The 13,917-nt window shown below is 47.4% G+C and overlaps 1 protein-coding gene across 1 annotated transcript in view; it reads right to left on the bottom strand.

The window, feature by feature from the left end:
- The window catches only part of STAB1 (stabilin 1), a 67,875-nt gene that overhangs the window by 32,683 nt on the left and 21,275 nt on the right, over positions 1–13,917 (bottom strand). Inside the window, exons 13-22 of the mRNA XM_054167236.1 lie at positions 12,767–12,913; positions 9,950–10,012; positions 8,713–8,826; positions 8,389–8,442; positions 7,780–7,860; positions 7,336–7,494; positions 5,256–5,318; positions 3,867–3,968; positions 2,390–2,476; positions 348–459 (exon numbers count right to left, since the gene is read on the bottom strand). Of these exons, the coding sequence (XP_054023211.1) occupies positions 348–459; positions 2,390–2,476; positions 3,867–3,968; positions 5,256–5,318; positions 7,336–7,494; positions 7,780–7,860; positions 8,389–8,442; positions 8,713–8,826; positions 9,950–10,012; positions 12,767–12,913 (982 nt within the window). The remainder of the gene's footprint in view (positions 1–347; positions 460–2,389; positions 2,477–3,866; positions 3,969–5,255; positions 5,319–7,335; positions 7,495–7,779; positions 7,861–8,388; positions 8,443–8,712; positions 8,827–9,949; positions 10,013–12,766; positions 12,914–13,917) is intronic.

The raw sequence follows: 13,917 nt of genomic DNA, 5'->3' as shown, positions 1-13,917 counted from the left end.
AGCTGGTCAGAGAACAGGTCCTGTGACTGTGTGGGCATGTGTTTTTCTAGGCTTCCGTGGACAGGCTCAGATTTGAGCTATCAAGTTCAAGGCCCTTGTCATCTGTCTTTCTTTTCCTAGCAGGAGAGATCTAAACCAAAGCCTCACACCTCAGTTTGGCTGATGTTTCCAAGACTCCCATCACCACTGTTACATCAGCCACATTTTCTCCATTGCTGCTTGGAGGGACGCCCATGATGACATTTCCCTCGCTTCTTTTGTGAGGTCTTGCCAGAAGGGAAGCTGGGATACAGGAGCTATATCCTGACCTTAGATTTTCCTCTGGCCTCTCTACTGGAATCACTAACCTTCGTCACAGTTCTCGCCGTGCTTGTTTGGGTTTGAGCAGATGTGGCAGGCTATGCCTTTGAAACCTTCAAAGCACTGGCAGTGGCCATTGCCTTGTATGCCATCGCTGCACTGCAAGGACAAGAAAAAGATAAACCAAGTGATTGGGGTTTCAACCCCAAGTGGTGGGGTTGAAATTACCCTCCGGAGTGGAATGGAATGGAATGGAATGGAATGGAATGGAATGGAATGGAATGGAATAGAATAGAATAGAATAGAATAGAATAGAATAGAATAGAATAGAATAGAATAGAATAGAATAAACCAGGTTGGAAGAGACCTTCAAGATCATTGTGTCCAACCCATCACCCAACACCACCTAATCAACTAAACCATGCAACCAAGTCTCTTCCTAAACACCTCCAATGATGGTGACTCCACCACCTCCCCGGGCAGCCCATTCCAATGGCCAATCACTCTCTCTGTGAAGAATTTCTTCCTAACATCCAGTCTGAGCCTCCCCTGGTGCAGCTTGAGACTGTTTCCTCTTGTTCTGGTGCTGGTTGCCTGGGAGAAGAGACTAACCCCCACCTGGCTACAACCTCCCTTCAGGGAGTTGGAGAGAGCAATAAGGTCTTCCCTGAGCCTCATCTTCTCCAGCAACCCCAGCTCCCTCAGCCTCTCCTCACAGGGCTTGTGCTCCATACCCCTCACCAACTTTGTTACCCTTCTCTGGACACCTTCCAGCAAGTCAACAGCTTTCCTAAACTGAGGGGCCCAGAACTGGACACAGGACTCAAGGTGTGGTACTCAACCAGTGCTGAGTACAGGGGCAGAACGACCTGCCTGCTCCTGCTGGCCACACTGTTCCTGATACAGGCCAGAGCAGCTCAGATGGAAGCAAATGAAGCTGTATTTGCAAGCACACAACAATCTAGAAATGTGAAGTGCAATGAATATGTAAAAAATATACAATATTTACATTTATTTACAATTGATGAACAACTTATGAACAAGACAAGAACACCCCACCCCCCCCCCTTGGACAAAACCAGGGGGTTACCAACAACTTCCTCCTCTTCTCTCCCCTTTCCTCCTGTACACAGGACAAGAGAAAGAACAGATGGTAGCTTGTTAGTACTTGGCCACAATAAAGAAACACTGCCAAGGTCAGCAAGCCAGCAGAAGCACCAGCTAGTATCTGCTAGAGTGAAGAAGACCAGAAAGAGAGAGGGTTAGTTTATACAGCTACTTTTGTGTTAGATATTAGACCAATGGGATTATTTAGACCTATTTCCCTTTTTACATCCAATGGTTATTTGTTTACATTCTACCACTTCAAGATCTGTGGAAAATTTTCCTAGGCACAGCCTAAAACTGCCACATTGAAAGTCAAAGGAACTGGTGCAAAGCTGAGGCACTGATACCTGTCCAAGGTGCTTTGATACTCGCAGTACAAAATAGGACTTTGCAGAGTAGTGGCAGTAATACAAACTCCCACACAGCCAGAGCTGTCCTCAACAGCCATGACAGGATGCACATTAGAGCTCAAGATAGAAAACCCAGCTGAGTGTGTTCTCTGGATCTTCTGCTGCCACTGCTGTGGGCTTAGCCCTTGAGCACAAACTCTAGACTGTGCTTACTCTGTAAGCCGTAGCTGCACCCTCTAAGAATAGAATAGAATAGAATAGAATAGAATAGAATAGAATAGAATAGAATAGAATAGAATAGAATAAACCAGGTTGGAAGAGACCTTTGAGATCATCATGTCCAACCTATCATCCAACACCACCTAATCAACTAAACCATGCAACCAAGCATCCTGTCAAGCCTCGCCCTGAACACCCCCAGCAACGGCGACCCCACCACCTCCTCAGGCAGCCCATTCCAATGGGCAATCACTCTCTCTGTGTAAAACTTCCTCCTAACCTCCAGCCTAAACCTCCCCTGATGCAGCCTGAGACTGTGCCCTCTTGTTCTGGTACTGGTTGCCTGGGAGAAGAGACCAAGCTCCCACAGTCTCCACTGCCCATGGCAGCCCACCAGGAGCTTTCAGACTTACATTTCCCCGGCCATAGCATGGACTGGAAAATCCTCCTGGGCATGGCATGCAGTCCGGACCAAAGAATCCTTTGCAGCATCCAGGTATCTGAAACAGAAGCAAAATCAGTCAGGTTATGATGTGAGTTCACAAGAATTGCCTGAGGTCACCCTGCCCTCATGATTCTGGAGTTCTGGTTCTCCTCTCTGTCACAGACTGCCCCATTTGGCATCTGTGTTTCTGCGGCTGTGCTTCCTGCACTTGAATTTTTTTCAGCAGTACCCTACTCATATCCTGCCCTCCTCAGAACAAATCACGACTTTCTGTTCTTTCTCTGGCTTCAACAAATAGGGTCCATGTTTTCTATCAGGTTTTATTCCTTTAATAGTGCTGGCCCACTCACTCCTACTTTATCCTTGCTGCAAGCTGTGCTCCTTTGGAGGGTTGTAGCAATCCTGGATTTTCATGATTGACCAGGACAATCCCAAGACAATCAGCAGTATGTAACAAGTCACCCACAAATCACTATGGGCCAATGTAGTTGGCCCTAACAGAGCTCACAGAGCTGCAGATAAATGTGAGGTCCACAAACTTGCTGAGAGCAACTTTCCCAAACCATCTGACAATGTTTCATAAACAGGATGCAATCGCTTCACAGCTTACAGCACTTTCCCTGTGCTCAGCTTCCCTTGGGAAGAATGCTAAACCCAGGGCACTCTCAGAGAAAATGTGCCACAGCTAACACCCTGTCATTGTCTCGTGGCTGCCACCAGCTTGGTTGGTTACAACTGGCCTGCTTAATTTTATTTATTTCTTGCACTCTGCTTTCTCACATTTGCAGCTGGTTGGTACCCTGTGTTCTCCCTGCCAAAGGAAATCACAGATTCATCTAGGCAGGAAAAGACCTATAACGTCACTGAGTCCAACCATTAACCTGACACCAAGTCTGCTGCAAAACCATGGTTTCTCCATGGCTAATGCAGCTAGCCAGTTCATGTGAGATAGCCCTTTGGATGGGAGCCTTTTGCTCCCATCCATCCCTCTCCCAGCTCAACGAGTCAGAGTTCTTCTTACAGAATCATAGAATTGTCAGGGTTGGAAGGGACCTCAAGGATCATCTAGTTCCAACCTCCCTGCCATGAGCAGGGACACCTCACACTAGATCAGGCTGCTCAGAGCCACATCCAGCCTGGCCTTAAAAACCTCCAGGGATGAGGCTTCTACCACCTCCCTGGGCAACCTGTGCCTGTGTCTCACCACCCTCATGGCGAAGAATTTCTTCCTAACATCCAATCTGAATCTACCTGTCCCCTAGTCCTATCACTACCTGACACCCTCCCCGGCTTTCTTGTAGGCTCCCTTAAGATGCTGGAAGGCCACAACAAGGTCTCCTCATAGCCTTCTCTTCTCCAGACTGAACAGCCCCAACTCCCTCATCCCTTCTTGATGAATAAGAGTGAAGCTGAGCTCCTTTCAAAGGGTCTTCCAAAGCACTCACCGTGAGGGTTTGGTTGCAGTACCTGGCACACCCCTTCTTCAGGACATTCAGCCCTTGTGGGTCATGGATGTAGACACATTCTTTTTGGAAGAACGTTAGGTCCTGTACAAACAAAACAAGTCATCAGCACTGCTCTTCCCCTCTGCTCTTTTTGCTGCAGAGAGCAACTGTGCCTATCTCTGAGCAGAGGAAGTTCACAGAGGAGCCAAGGTGAACAAGATACTACAGCACATGGCAGCTTCCTCCTGTTCCCAGCTGTCTCTGAGCCTGACCCAAGGTGCTGCCCTTTTGTTCTAATAATGGTGTCTCTGGCAAGGGAGAGAAAGTAGGGGGAGAAGGTGGGAAGAGAGAGGGAGAGGAAGGGAGGGAGAAGAGACAAGGGGAGAAATAGAGGGAGGAAAGAAAATGGAGAGGAGAGAATATGCAAGAGGGAGGGACAGTGGGGCAGAGGAGGAATAAGAATAAGAGTGAGACAGGGAGGGAGGAGAGGGGTGAGATAGACAGGAAAATAAGGGAGATGGAGAGAGTAAGAGAGAGGGGAAAGGACTGCAACTAAGTTTGGAGCAACGCTCAGTGACCTGCCATGGAGTTAAACGCAGGCAGAACTGGGACCCAGATGATTCTGGCTTTACCTGCCTCAATCAGAGGGGAAAGTGAGCAGCTAGTCATTATGCAGAGCTCTACTTCAGACGTTCATCAGCAAACTCACCTGAAAATGAGATGTCTCAGAAGACACCCAACAGTTAACAGTGCTGAACTATAACATCTTGGCCCTGGCCTCCACATGGAGATTTCCAAGAACCTGCTGTTCTGCTAAACTCATCATGGAATAACTCAAAGATACCAGCACCCAGCAGCCTCCTCATCATTACTCCACCTTCAGCCAGTTCTGCTCATCTCTGAGTCAACAGGGAGTACAGGCCAAGAACAAATTGTTTCTCACTCTGCAGTGCAGAAAGCTTGCTGTGATTCTTTGGCTGTGATACTGGCAGTAGCAGTACTGGATGGTACTAGTGGGACCTGGCTTGGTTCTAGCGGTCTGGAGGAGCTGGCAGACTTGGTATGTGAGAGAGAAAAGCTATGCCTGAGGCAGAATACAAGTGCTAGAAGTTGCAAGTCTACAATTTCATTTAGCTCAGACTGTCTCATAACTCTCTCCATTGATTCAGCAGATTTCAGAATGAGAAAGAGCACAGAGCAGTGAGTGAGTGACAGTCTGAGAACACAGAGAAAGGATATGTGGGGAGCACAGATTCTCTAATGAGGCTCTCCTCTGCTTGCCTTTCCTGCTCTATTTACCTGGAAGTGGCTTAGGTTAGAAATGTCTGTCAGTGTGCCTGTATGTCATCATGCAAAGCAGAAATTACCAAAATAGCCACAAATGCTTACCATTTCTCTGCTGCCAGGTGGGCAAATGCTGCTGTTGAGGGCCTCACAATCCACACAAGAGCCCTGTTAAGAAGAGGGGAAAACTTACTATTCTCAAAGGAACCCACTCCCCATGCCAAGAGTGCTATAGAGCTACTGCTCCTGCTACACACCCAAACCACCACAACATGTGTCAGAAACAGCTTAGGAGGGAGCTTCCATCTCTGAAATGGGGTGAGTTTATCATTTAGATAAAATTACTTATATGTCTTGAGGAGGTGTTTGCACCTGACTGCAAGATGGGGTTTGTCTCCAGCCTGTTTATCTGACAGCCACGAGACATGCAGCTATGCTGGAAAACAATTTGGGCGCCTGTGACCGTTTGAGGCTGTGCCTTTAAGGAAGGGGCACTCTGGCTAAGTGTTTATAAATATTTTGTATCCTAAACAAATTTCATTGGCAAATTAAGGGGGAGGTGAGGTCTTAGACCCAGAGTGGCTGGAACTTTCTTTCAGTTTCCCCCCTTCGCTCTCCCTTTCAGCTGGACTGCTTCTGGGCTTCTGGCCAAATAACAGATAAGAACTAACTCCCTGTGCCTAGGCCTTTATCTGCCTTGCTAACTACCCTTTTCTCTTTTCTAACCCTCTTTGGGAAAGAAGGGAGGTAGGGGGGTGAAGGGGGCACAGGGGGAAGCCCCCTCTGTTGGGGGTCTGGTTTCTGATTGTGTTTATTTGCTGTATTTATTGCTGTATGTATTGTTGTATGTATTTATTTGCAGAGGGACCTCGACCGACTGGACAGATGGGCAGAGGCCAATGGCATAGCATTTAACAAGTCCAAGTGCCAGGTGCTGCACTTTGGCCACGGCAACCCCGTGCAGAGCTACAGGCTGGGGTCAGAGTGGCTGAGAGCTGCCAAACAGAGAGGGACCTGGGGGTGCTGATTGACAGCCGCCTAAACATGAGCCAGCACTGTGCCCAGGTGGCCAAGAGGGCCAATGGCATCCTGGCCTGTATTAGGAATAGTGTGGCCAGCAAGAGCAGGGAAGTCATTGTGCCCCTGTACTCTGCATTGGTTAGGCCACATCTTGAGTACTGTGTCCAGTTCTGGGCCCCTCAGTTTAAGAAGGACATTGAAACACTTGAATGTGTCCAGAGAAGGGCAACAAGGCTGGGGAGAGGCCTTATGAAAAGGTCTGTGTGGTGCTAAGGGGCATGATTAAGGAGGAGGACTTGATGATCTTAAAGGTCTTTTCCAGCCCAAATAATTGTATGGTTCTAGTGTGGCCAGCAGGAGCAGGGAAATCATTGTGCCCCTGTACTCAGCACTGGTTAGGCTGCACCTTGAGTACTGTGTCCAGTTCTGGGCCCCTCAGTTTAAGAAGGACATTGAGACACTTGAACGTGTCCAGAGAAGGGCAATGAGGCTGGGGAGAGGCCTCGAGCACAGCCCTATGAGGAGAGGCTGAGGGAGCTGGGATTGTATAGCCTGGAGAAGGGGAGGCTCAGGGGAGACCTTATTGCTGTCTACAACTACCTGAAGGGAGGTTGTAGCCAGGAGGGGGTTGGTCTCTTCTCCCAGGCAATCAGCACCAGAACAAGAGGACACAGTCTCAAGCTGTGCCAGGGGAAGTTTAGGCTGGAGGTGAGGAGAAAGTTCTTCCCAGAGAGAGTTGTTAGCCATTGGAATGTGCTGCCCAGGGAGGTGGTGGAGTCACTGTCCCTGGAGGTGTTCAAGAGGGGATTGGATGTGGCACTTGGTGCCATGGTTTAGTAGTCATGAGGTCTTGAGTGACAGGTTGGACTTGATGATCTGTGAGGTCATTTTCAACCTTGTTGATTCTATGATTCTCTAAGTGTACTTCTGATTGAAAGGTGGGGTGAGGGCAAGGAAAGAACAACCTATGAAGAACATTTGCTGATTGCCAGGAAAGCAGTGCCAAGTGCTAGCACAAGAAACACTGACGGTGCTGCTTCTGAGTGAGTTCCCGTCAGGGGACCTCTCAGAGAGACTGCATTTCCCAAATGCAATTTACACAGCCTCCAGGTGAGTGTGAGGTCTACAGCAAGCACTAGTGTGAGACAGGGAGAAGCTGACTTACCAGCACAATTTTAGATTGCTCCTCATTGCATCTGTGAGGTAAAATGGGAATTATTGAAGGAGGGATGAAGATGCCGTCCAAGGTGTGAATTACACCGTTTGATGCCACAATGTCTCGCATGTTTAAGGGGATCCCTGAGTCACCCATCAGAATTCTTCCCTGATGCAGAAACATAAATAATTGATCTGCCTTTTAGGCCATTAGACTGCATCAAGTACATAAAGCTAAATGGTACACAACATCAAGTGCAGCCACACAAGTGATCAGGCCTCTTGGTGGAGTCAAGGGTTGGATAAGAAACAAATTCAATGACCTCATTTAAGTCTATGTTTTTTAAGCAGCAGAAGAAATAGAGAGAGACTGAAACCACATTGTTTAGCAGGACATCCAGACTTTCTCCTAGAACAGGAGGGTTTGTCCAAAAGGATTCTGATTCATACTTACACCTGCGCTGATGTTGATGGTAAGTATTTGGTTAGCCATAGTAACAATGTGTGGCATCATTATCAGTCTGTCTACAGTCACCTGAAAGAAAAGCACCAGGGGACAGTACCATGAAAAAGCATAGTCCTTTCAGTACAGCTGACAGAATCTTTTCATGTTCCCACCACTTAAAGACCTTCTAAAGGAGACTTTAATTTTTCCGTTTCATGAAGTGCCTTACTTACAACTAAAGGGTCAAAGGGAAATCCAGGACTTGGTGTGGATTGTTTGCCACAGCACAAACACAGAAGTGCTGGTGGCAGCAGTCCTGGTAACAGTCCAGCACCATGGCAATTAGGTCTCACTAATAGTGTCTCTTACTAATACAGCTGCAAATAGGGTCAGACTAATAGGGGGACCCCTTTGTGATGGAGGAGCACAAGTAGTTGTTTTTGGCAACCACTTTCTGGTAAGCATTTTGTCTCCACCAGATCCCTAATCCCATCCCTGCTTCTCCAGGGAATGTTGCAGAAGCAGCAGCTGAAGTCTTCCACACTTCAACCTCTATGCCAAACAACAGAACTGGCCCAAAGGACTTCAAGCATCTGTAATTAGAGCTGCCTGCCTTACCGCTGCTGAAGGGTAGATATGATGTTTCACAAGTTCCTGAAGCTTATTTATGCCCTAAGGAAAGAAGAGAACATAAGAATTAGATATCCTTTCAATGCTCCTGAGTGAAGGGAGGCAACTACTCTGTCTTCTAAGCAACCTTCTTGTTGAAGGTTCCAGCAGCATTCACTTCTCTTCCAGAGCTTTACAGAAACAGAGACATGGTTTAGCCATCTCCAGGAAGAGCAGCTTTCAGCAGTGATCAGACATTGCAGAAGCCATTCCAGCACAGTCCAGCGTAACACAGTTGGTTCAGGATATCTTAGACGTACAAGAAGCTCTCACCTCTGTGAAAAGATAAATGAGCCTTCCATCTCTCAGCTCATCCACACCATCATTGCTGGGTGCAAACACAGTAAAGGGGCCTGGTCCATCCAGTATTGCAGGCAGGCCACAGTTCTGACAAAAGAATAAGAGATCTCTTTGTGGATGTAGCATGAGTCAGGGGGAGGAGGAGTATCAGGAAGGGAGAGGAAACTCTAAGCAACTCCCTAGAGGTAGAGCTATTGAACAGCAAATGTATACATGAGGCAATGGACGTAAAGGATAACTGTGTAATATAACAGAGGCATAAATGCTACAAAACCATAGCTTGGACAATGAAGCCACAGGTGTGAATGCAGGTAATGTGAGCAAGGAAGTACTGGGCTCATGCTCCTTGAGTTCTTTAGACACACAAGTGCATATACAGAGGTGAAAACTGTATCTTTTTGCCTGAAGAGAAGAAAATCAAGTCTACAGTCACAGAGCTGAAAACAGGTAGGCCAAGAGTGTTGTGAGTAATGCTAGAGCAGATCCATGTGATGCTGATGGAGGTACAAGGGGAACCAGTCTGTCCCTAGTGAAAATACTAAGTAAATCCTGGGCAGCAGCCCCAAGGGCTTAGAACCTGAGCACTGCTTTTTTTTTTTCCAGAGATGAATGGAATGGAATGGAATGGAATGGAATGGAATGGAATAGAAAAGCCAGGCTGGAAAATACCTTTGAGATCGTTGAGTCCAACCTATCATCCAACACCATCTAATCAACTAAACCATGGCACCAAGCACCCCATCCAGTCTCTTCCTAAATACCTCCAGTGATGGGGACTCCACCACCTCCCCAGGCAGCCCATTCCAATGGCCAATCTCTGTAAAGAACTTCTTCCTAACATCCAGCCTAAACCTCCATGGGCAGTCGGGCAACCTTCACTCTTTGTCCTGTCAGTGGTCAAGAACTGAGCACACTATGAAGAACAGACTCTTCACAGGGGAGAGGGGAAGAGGGGTTTAGGAAGCAGATAGGAAAGGTAAGTAAGTTTGCTGCTTGTGCCATATCCCATCTGGATGTGAAAACTCCAATCTTTTCCGTTACATTTCCTTATGGAAAGTACACAAAAGAAGAAACTACTCAGGTTAAAAAAATAAAGCAACCAGAAAGAAAGCCAAATGACTGAGATGTATTTAAATATTATTCAAAATTCCCATAAACCCAGCAGCAGGCACTGCAACAGCCTTGCTGAGGCAGGCAGTAACATGCTTACCTCCAGTATAGTTTCAAATCTACTGAAGATCTCCATTGAAGCAAGGATCTCACCAATGGTTTTCTGCAAGAAGATACAGAGTCAAAAAAATGGCTGGGGCTGAAGCGAGGTCTGAGCACATACTTGAATGTCCTTGGTCAGTTCATCTTTGTGGCTTGCATGTGAAGACCTACAGGAGACCATCATTTTCAGTCTTCAAGCCCTCTGACCTAGCAAGGACTGAGCTTGTAGACTTAGGCACCAGCTCATTCCAATGCACAACAAAACAACTTCCCAAGGGACCATGCACTTGAGCACTCTTCTGTTTTCCTACTCACACCTGCAGATTAAATTAAATGAAGAGGCAATTGCTTACTAGTGTCAGGGCTAGAGACATGCCACTTCCAGCGATATCCAGGTCAGTTCTGGGCTGGCAGGCAGTGTTGCTGCCCTGCCATTTCAACTCTCCCTTGTCCTGTGAGGATGAAAGTTCACTCTGCCACTGGCAAATGAGCCCTAATGCTGAGAAAATACAATACCTATGCATATTCCCCAAACCACAGAGGAAATGGATGCCTTCCTTTTTGCCACATTGCCCATGAAGGCAAAGGTATCAGGGGGAATGTCCCTTCAAGCATCAAAACTTGTGCGAGAACTTGTCTGACCTTTATTTGTAGGAATCTGCGTATTGTTTTGGTTTGGTGTTTTTTGTTTTGGGTTTTGTTTGGCAGAAAGTGCTTCCCATAGAACATGCAGAGGCACAGACCATTTATCCAAGGGAAACTGCTGCAAAGGGCTTTGATGCCAAAAACGGCTGATGTGATCACTAGCTTTCCTTGTGCAGTCAGCATCTCAAGGGAAGGAGGTATCTGAAGGACCAGAGAAAGACAAGCTCTGCAGGGAGCACTCTCACTCTCCTGCCATCCCAGAGTAGCTGCAGCTCTCCCACTCCAGCTGCCTGAGCTCAGAAACACAGAGCTCCAGCTTTCCCTCTAGAGCCCAGACACTTCCTTTTGGAAAACATCCTCCTGTAGCTCCTAAACCTGAGGACATCTTAAGTGCCAGCAAACTTAAACATCAGTGGTGGGCACGATCAAATCCATATGAACACCCAGAAGATCACAGGATCACAGGATGTTAGGGTTTGGAAGGGATTTCCAAAGGTCATCGAGTCCAACCCCCCTGCCAGAGCAGGACCATAGAATCTAGCACAGGAGCACATCCAGATGGGTCTTGAAAGTCTCCAGAGAAGGACAGTTGTACAATTGACACAACATCCTCAGGGCCCTTCAGCTGAAGAGCTACTAACTCTCAGCACAACATTGAGCACAAAATACAACCACAATACTACGCAGTCTGTCTGCTTTTAGAGATTAATTACAATGGTGTCAAGTAAGAGCAAACTACTACCAAAACCCTACCAAACCCAGGAGCAAGGAGGGAGGAGGTAACAGGGTCTGCTCTCTGCAGACAGAAACAGTATCACAATGCTCAGCTGAGTGATGCAGTGGCTATAGCAAAACTTCTCCCAGCTAACAGGGAAAACTGCTTAGCAGGATTTTAACCTGAAACGTCTGCTCAGCATCTTAAAATCAAGACATGGTTTCAGAATGCTAAAGTCTAATGAGCATTTGCTCCAGTTTTAAATAGTTCTAATGCAAAGACAACTTTTTATTTTAATTAGAATTTCAAAATGCAGTACCAATCAACTAAAGGAAATCTTTGTTTGATTTTATGTGAGAAATGCTGTTCCAGTATTTGTCCTGTAAGATCCATATTCTCTAACAAAGAACCAAAGTGATCCTGCCCTGGCAGGGGGGCTGGACTCAACCTCTTGAGGTTCCTTCCAACCTCTAATGCACTGTGATCACAATATCACCAAGGTTGGAAGAGACCTCAAAGATCATCGAGTCCAACCTGTCACCACAGACCTCATGACTAGACCATGGCACCAAGTGCCACATCCAATACCCTCTTGAACACCTCCAGGGATGGTGACTCCACCACCTCCCTGGGCAGCACATTCCAATGGCTAACAACTCTCTCTGGGAAGAACTTTCTCCTCACCTCCAGCCTAAACTTCCCCTGGTGCAGCTTTAGACTGTGTCCTCTTGTTCTGGTGCTGGTTGCTAGGGAGAAGAGACCAACCCCTTCCTGGCTACAACCACCTTCCAGGTAGTTGCAGAGGGCAATGAGGTCACCCCTGAGCCTCCTCTTCTCCAGGCTAAGCAACCCCAGCTCCCTCAGCCTCTCCTCACAGGGCTGTGCTCAAGGCCTCTCCCCAGCTTCGTTGCCCTTCTCTGGACACCTTCAAGTGTCTCAAGGTCCTTCCTAAACTGAGGGGCCCAGAACTGGACACAGGACTCAAGGTGCAGCCTAACCAATGCAGAGTACAGGGGCACAATGACTTCCCTGCTCCTGCTGGCCACACTATTCCTGATGCAGGCCAGGATGCCATTGGCCTTCTTGGCCACCTGGGCACACTGCTGGCTCATGTTTAGGCGGCTCTGATACTGTGAAAGAAGAGCTCCTTTGCTATGAAGGGGGTGATCTTACTCATGAAAGTAGAACTCCCTGCTCATCCAAGCACTGTAAATGCATCATTGCGACGTCTCTACGCAAGTGCTATGAGCTGCATTTCGCGGTGCGCTGACGTGACGGCGCCTAACAGATCTTGTTAGGGGCTTCAAACAAATTAAACAGCCTCTTCCCTTCGTACAAAGCCTCCCTGGTTTGCAAGTTTAGTGATGGAAACAGATGTTTTGGGTTTGTTTTATTTTTTAATGTGTGTATTCTGTGGTGCCAAAACCCCCAGGAGAAATAGAATTGTCTGTGTACCTGTGGGTTTCCAAGGTTGCTGGTGCTGGTGTTCTTCCTTAGGGTGTTAGTGACGTGAATGATGCCATTGGCTGCAGGGAGGTTTGCTTGCAGCACGTTGTACAGTTCCCCCGGCAGGTCTTGGTATCGGAATGATTTGATGTATGGCTGGATAATAACAAAAGGTTACTGGCTTGTGGTATATGTTATCATGATAGAGCTATAAACCATTGCTCCCCTTCAGTGCTCTCTCTGTCTGTGGGTCAGCAAGGTAAAGGTACAACCAGAATGACTCTGGGAAAAATAAATTTAAGGGGCAGCCTGGGTGTAAAACAAACTCCCCACCTTTACTTCGGTTTTGTAATAGTGTGATGCTAGGGGACACACTTAAGTCTTCTTACAGAAGGAAGACCTAATCTGGGACAATCAGCTCCAGAATTAAGTTTGTCTGAGTGCAAACAGTGCTGGGTCCCAGCTCTGGCTCATAAAAGGGTGCACTGACCATCAAGCAGCTGTTGCATTAATCTGCCAAGGACAAGGGGAGAGGCATGGTGCCTCCTATGTACCAGCGTACAGATTTTGGAGGCAATCCTGGAACTACAGCTTTGATTGCAACTTTTATTGGCTCTTAAAGCCAGCAAGGAGTCTTCAGAACAAAGCCAAACCAGTCAGGCTGACTGAATTATAAGGTGTGCATATTGGTTGTGCACAATCCTTCCCTATTGTATACAGCCGCCATGCACTGAAGCTGGGCATAAGGAGGGGTAACCTACAGGGGTAGCCTACAAACTGAGCACCAAGGTACTGGTGCTGCAGTCATAATCTAAATACAGGCAAGCACAACTTCCCTGTGCTTTTCATTTCACCACGTGTAGTTACTGAACTGCTTCTCCCTGCCCTGAACCTCAGCTGACTTCACTGAGGATTCTGGCTGAAACAAAGGAAGGGGAGGGCAGAGTTCCCAGATCAAAAGACTCCTGAGTAAACAAACAGGAAAGAAATTTAAAAGGAACATCGACAAGCTCAGTTCAGGTTCCCTGACTCCAAGTAGTGCTTTGTGCTTTTGATGCATGGAGGGTGCATGTGTGATGACCTAGACCTCAAGGTCAAGGCTGGATCCTCAGAGCGGAAACACAAGGCCCTCCCTTGGCCATCTGTGAGCGTGCATGCAG

Source organism: Dryobates pubescens, chromosome 1 (genome assembly GCF_014839835.1).
Source record: "Dryobates pubescens isolate bDryPub1 chromosome 1, bDryPub1.pri, whole genome shotgun sequence".
Lineage (NCBI taxonomy): Eukaryota > Metazoa > Chordata > Aves > Piciformes > Picidae > Dryobates > Dryobates pubescens.
The sequence above is the reverse complement of the archived record's forward strand: the minus strand, read 5'-3'. Positions and strand labels throughout refer to the sequence as shown.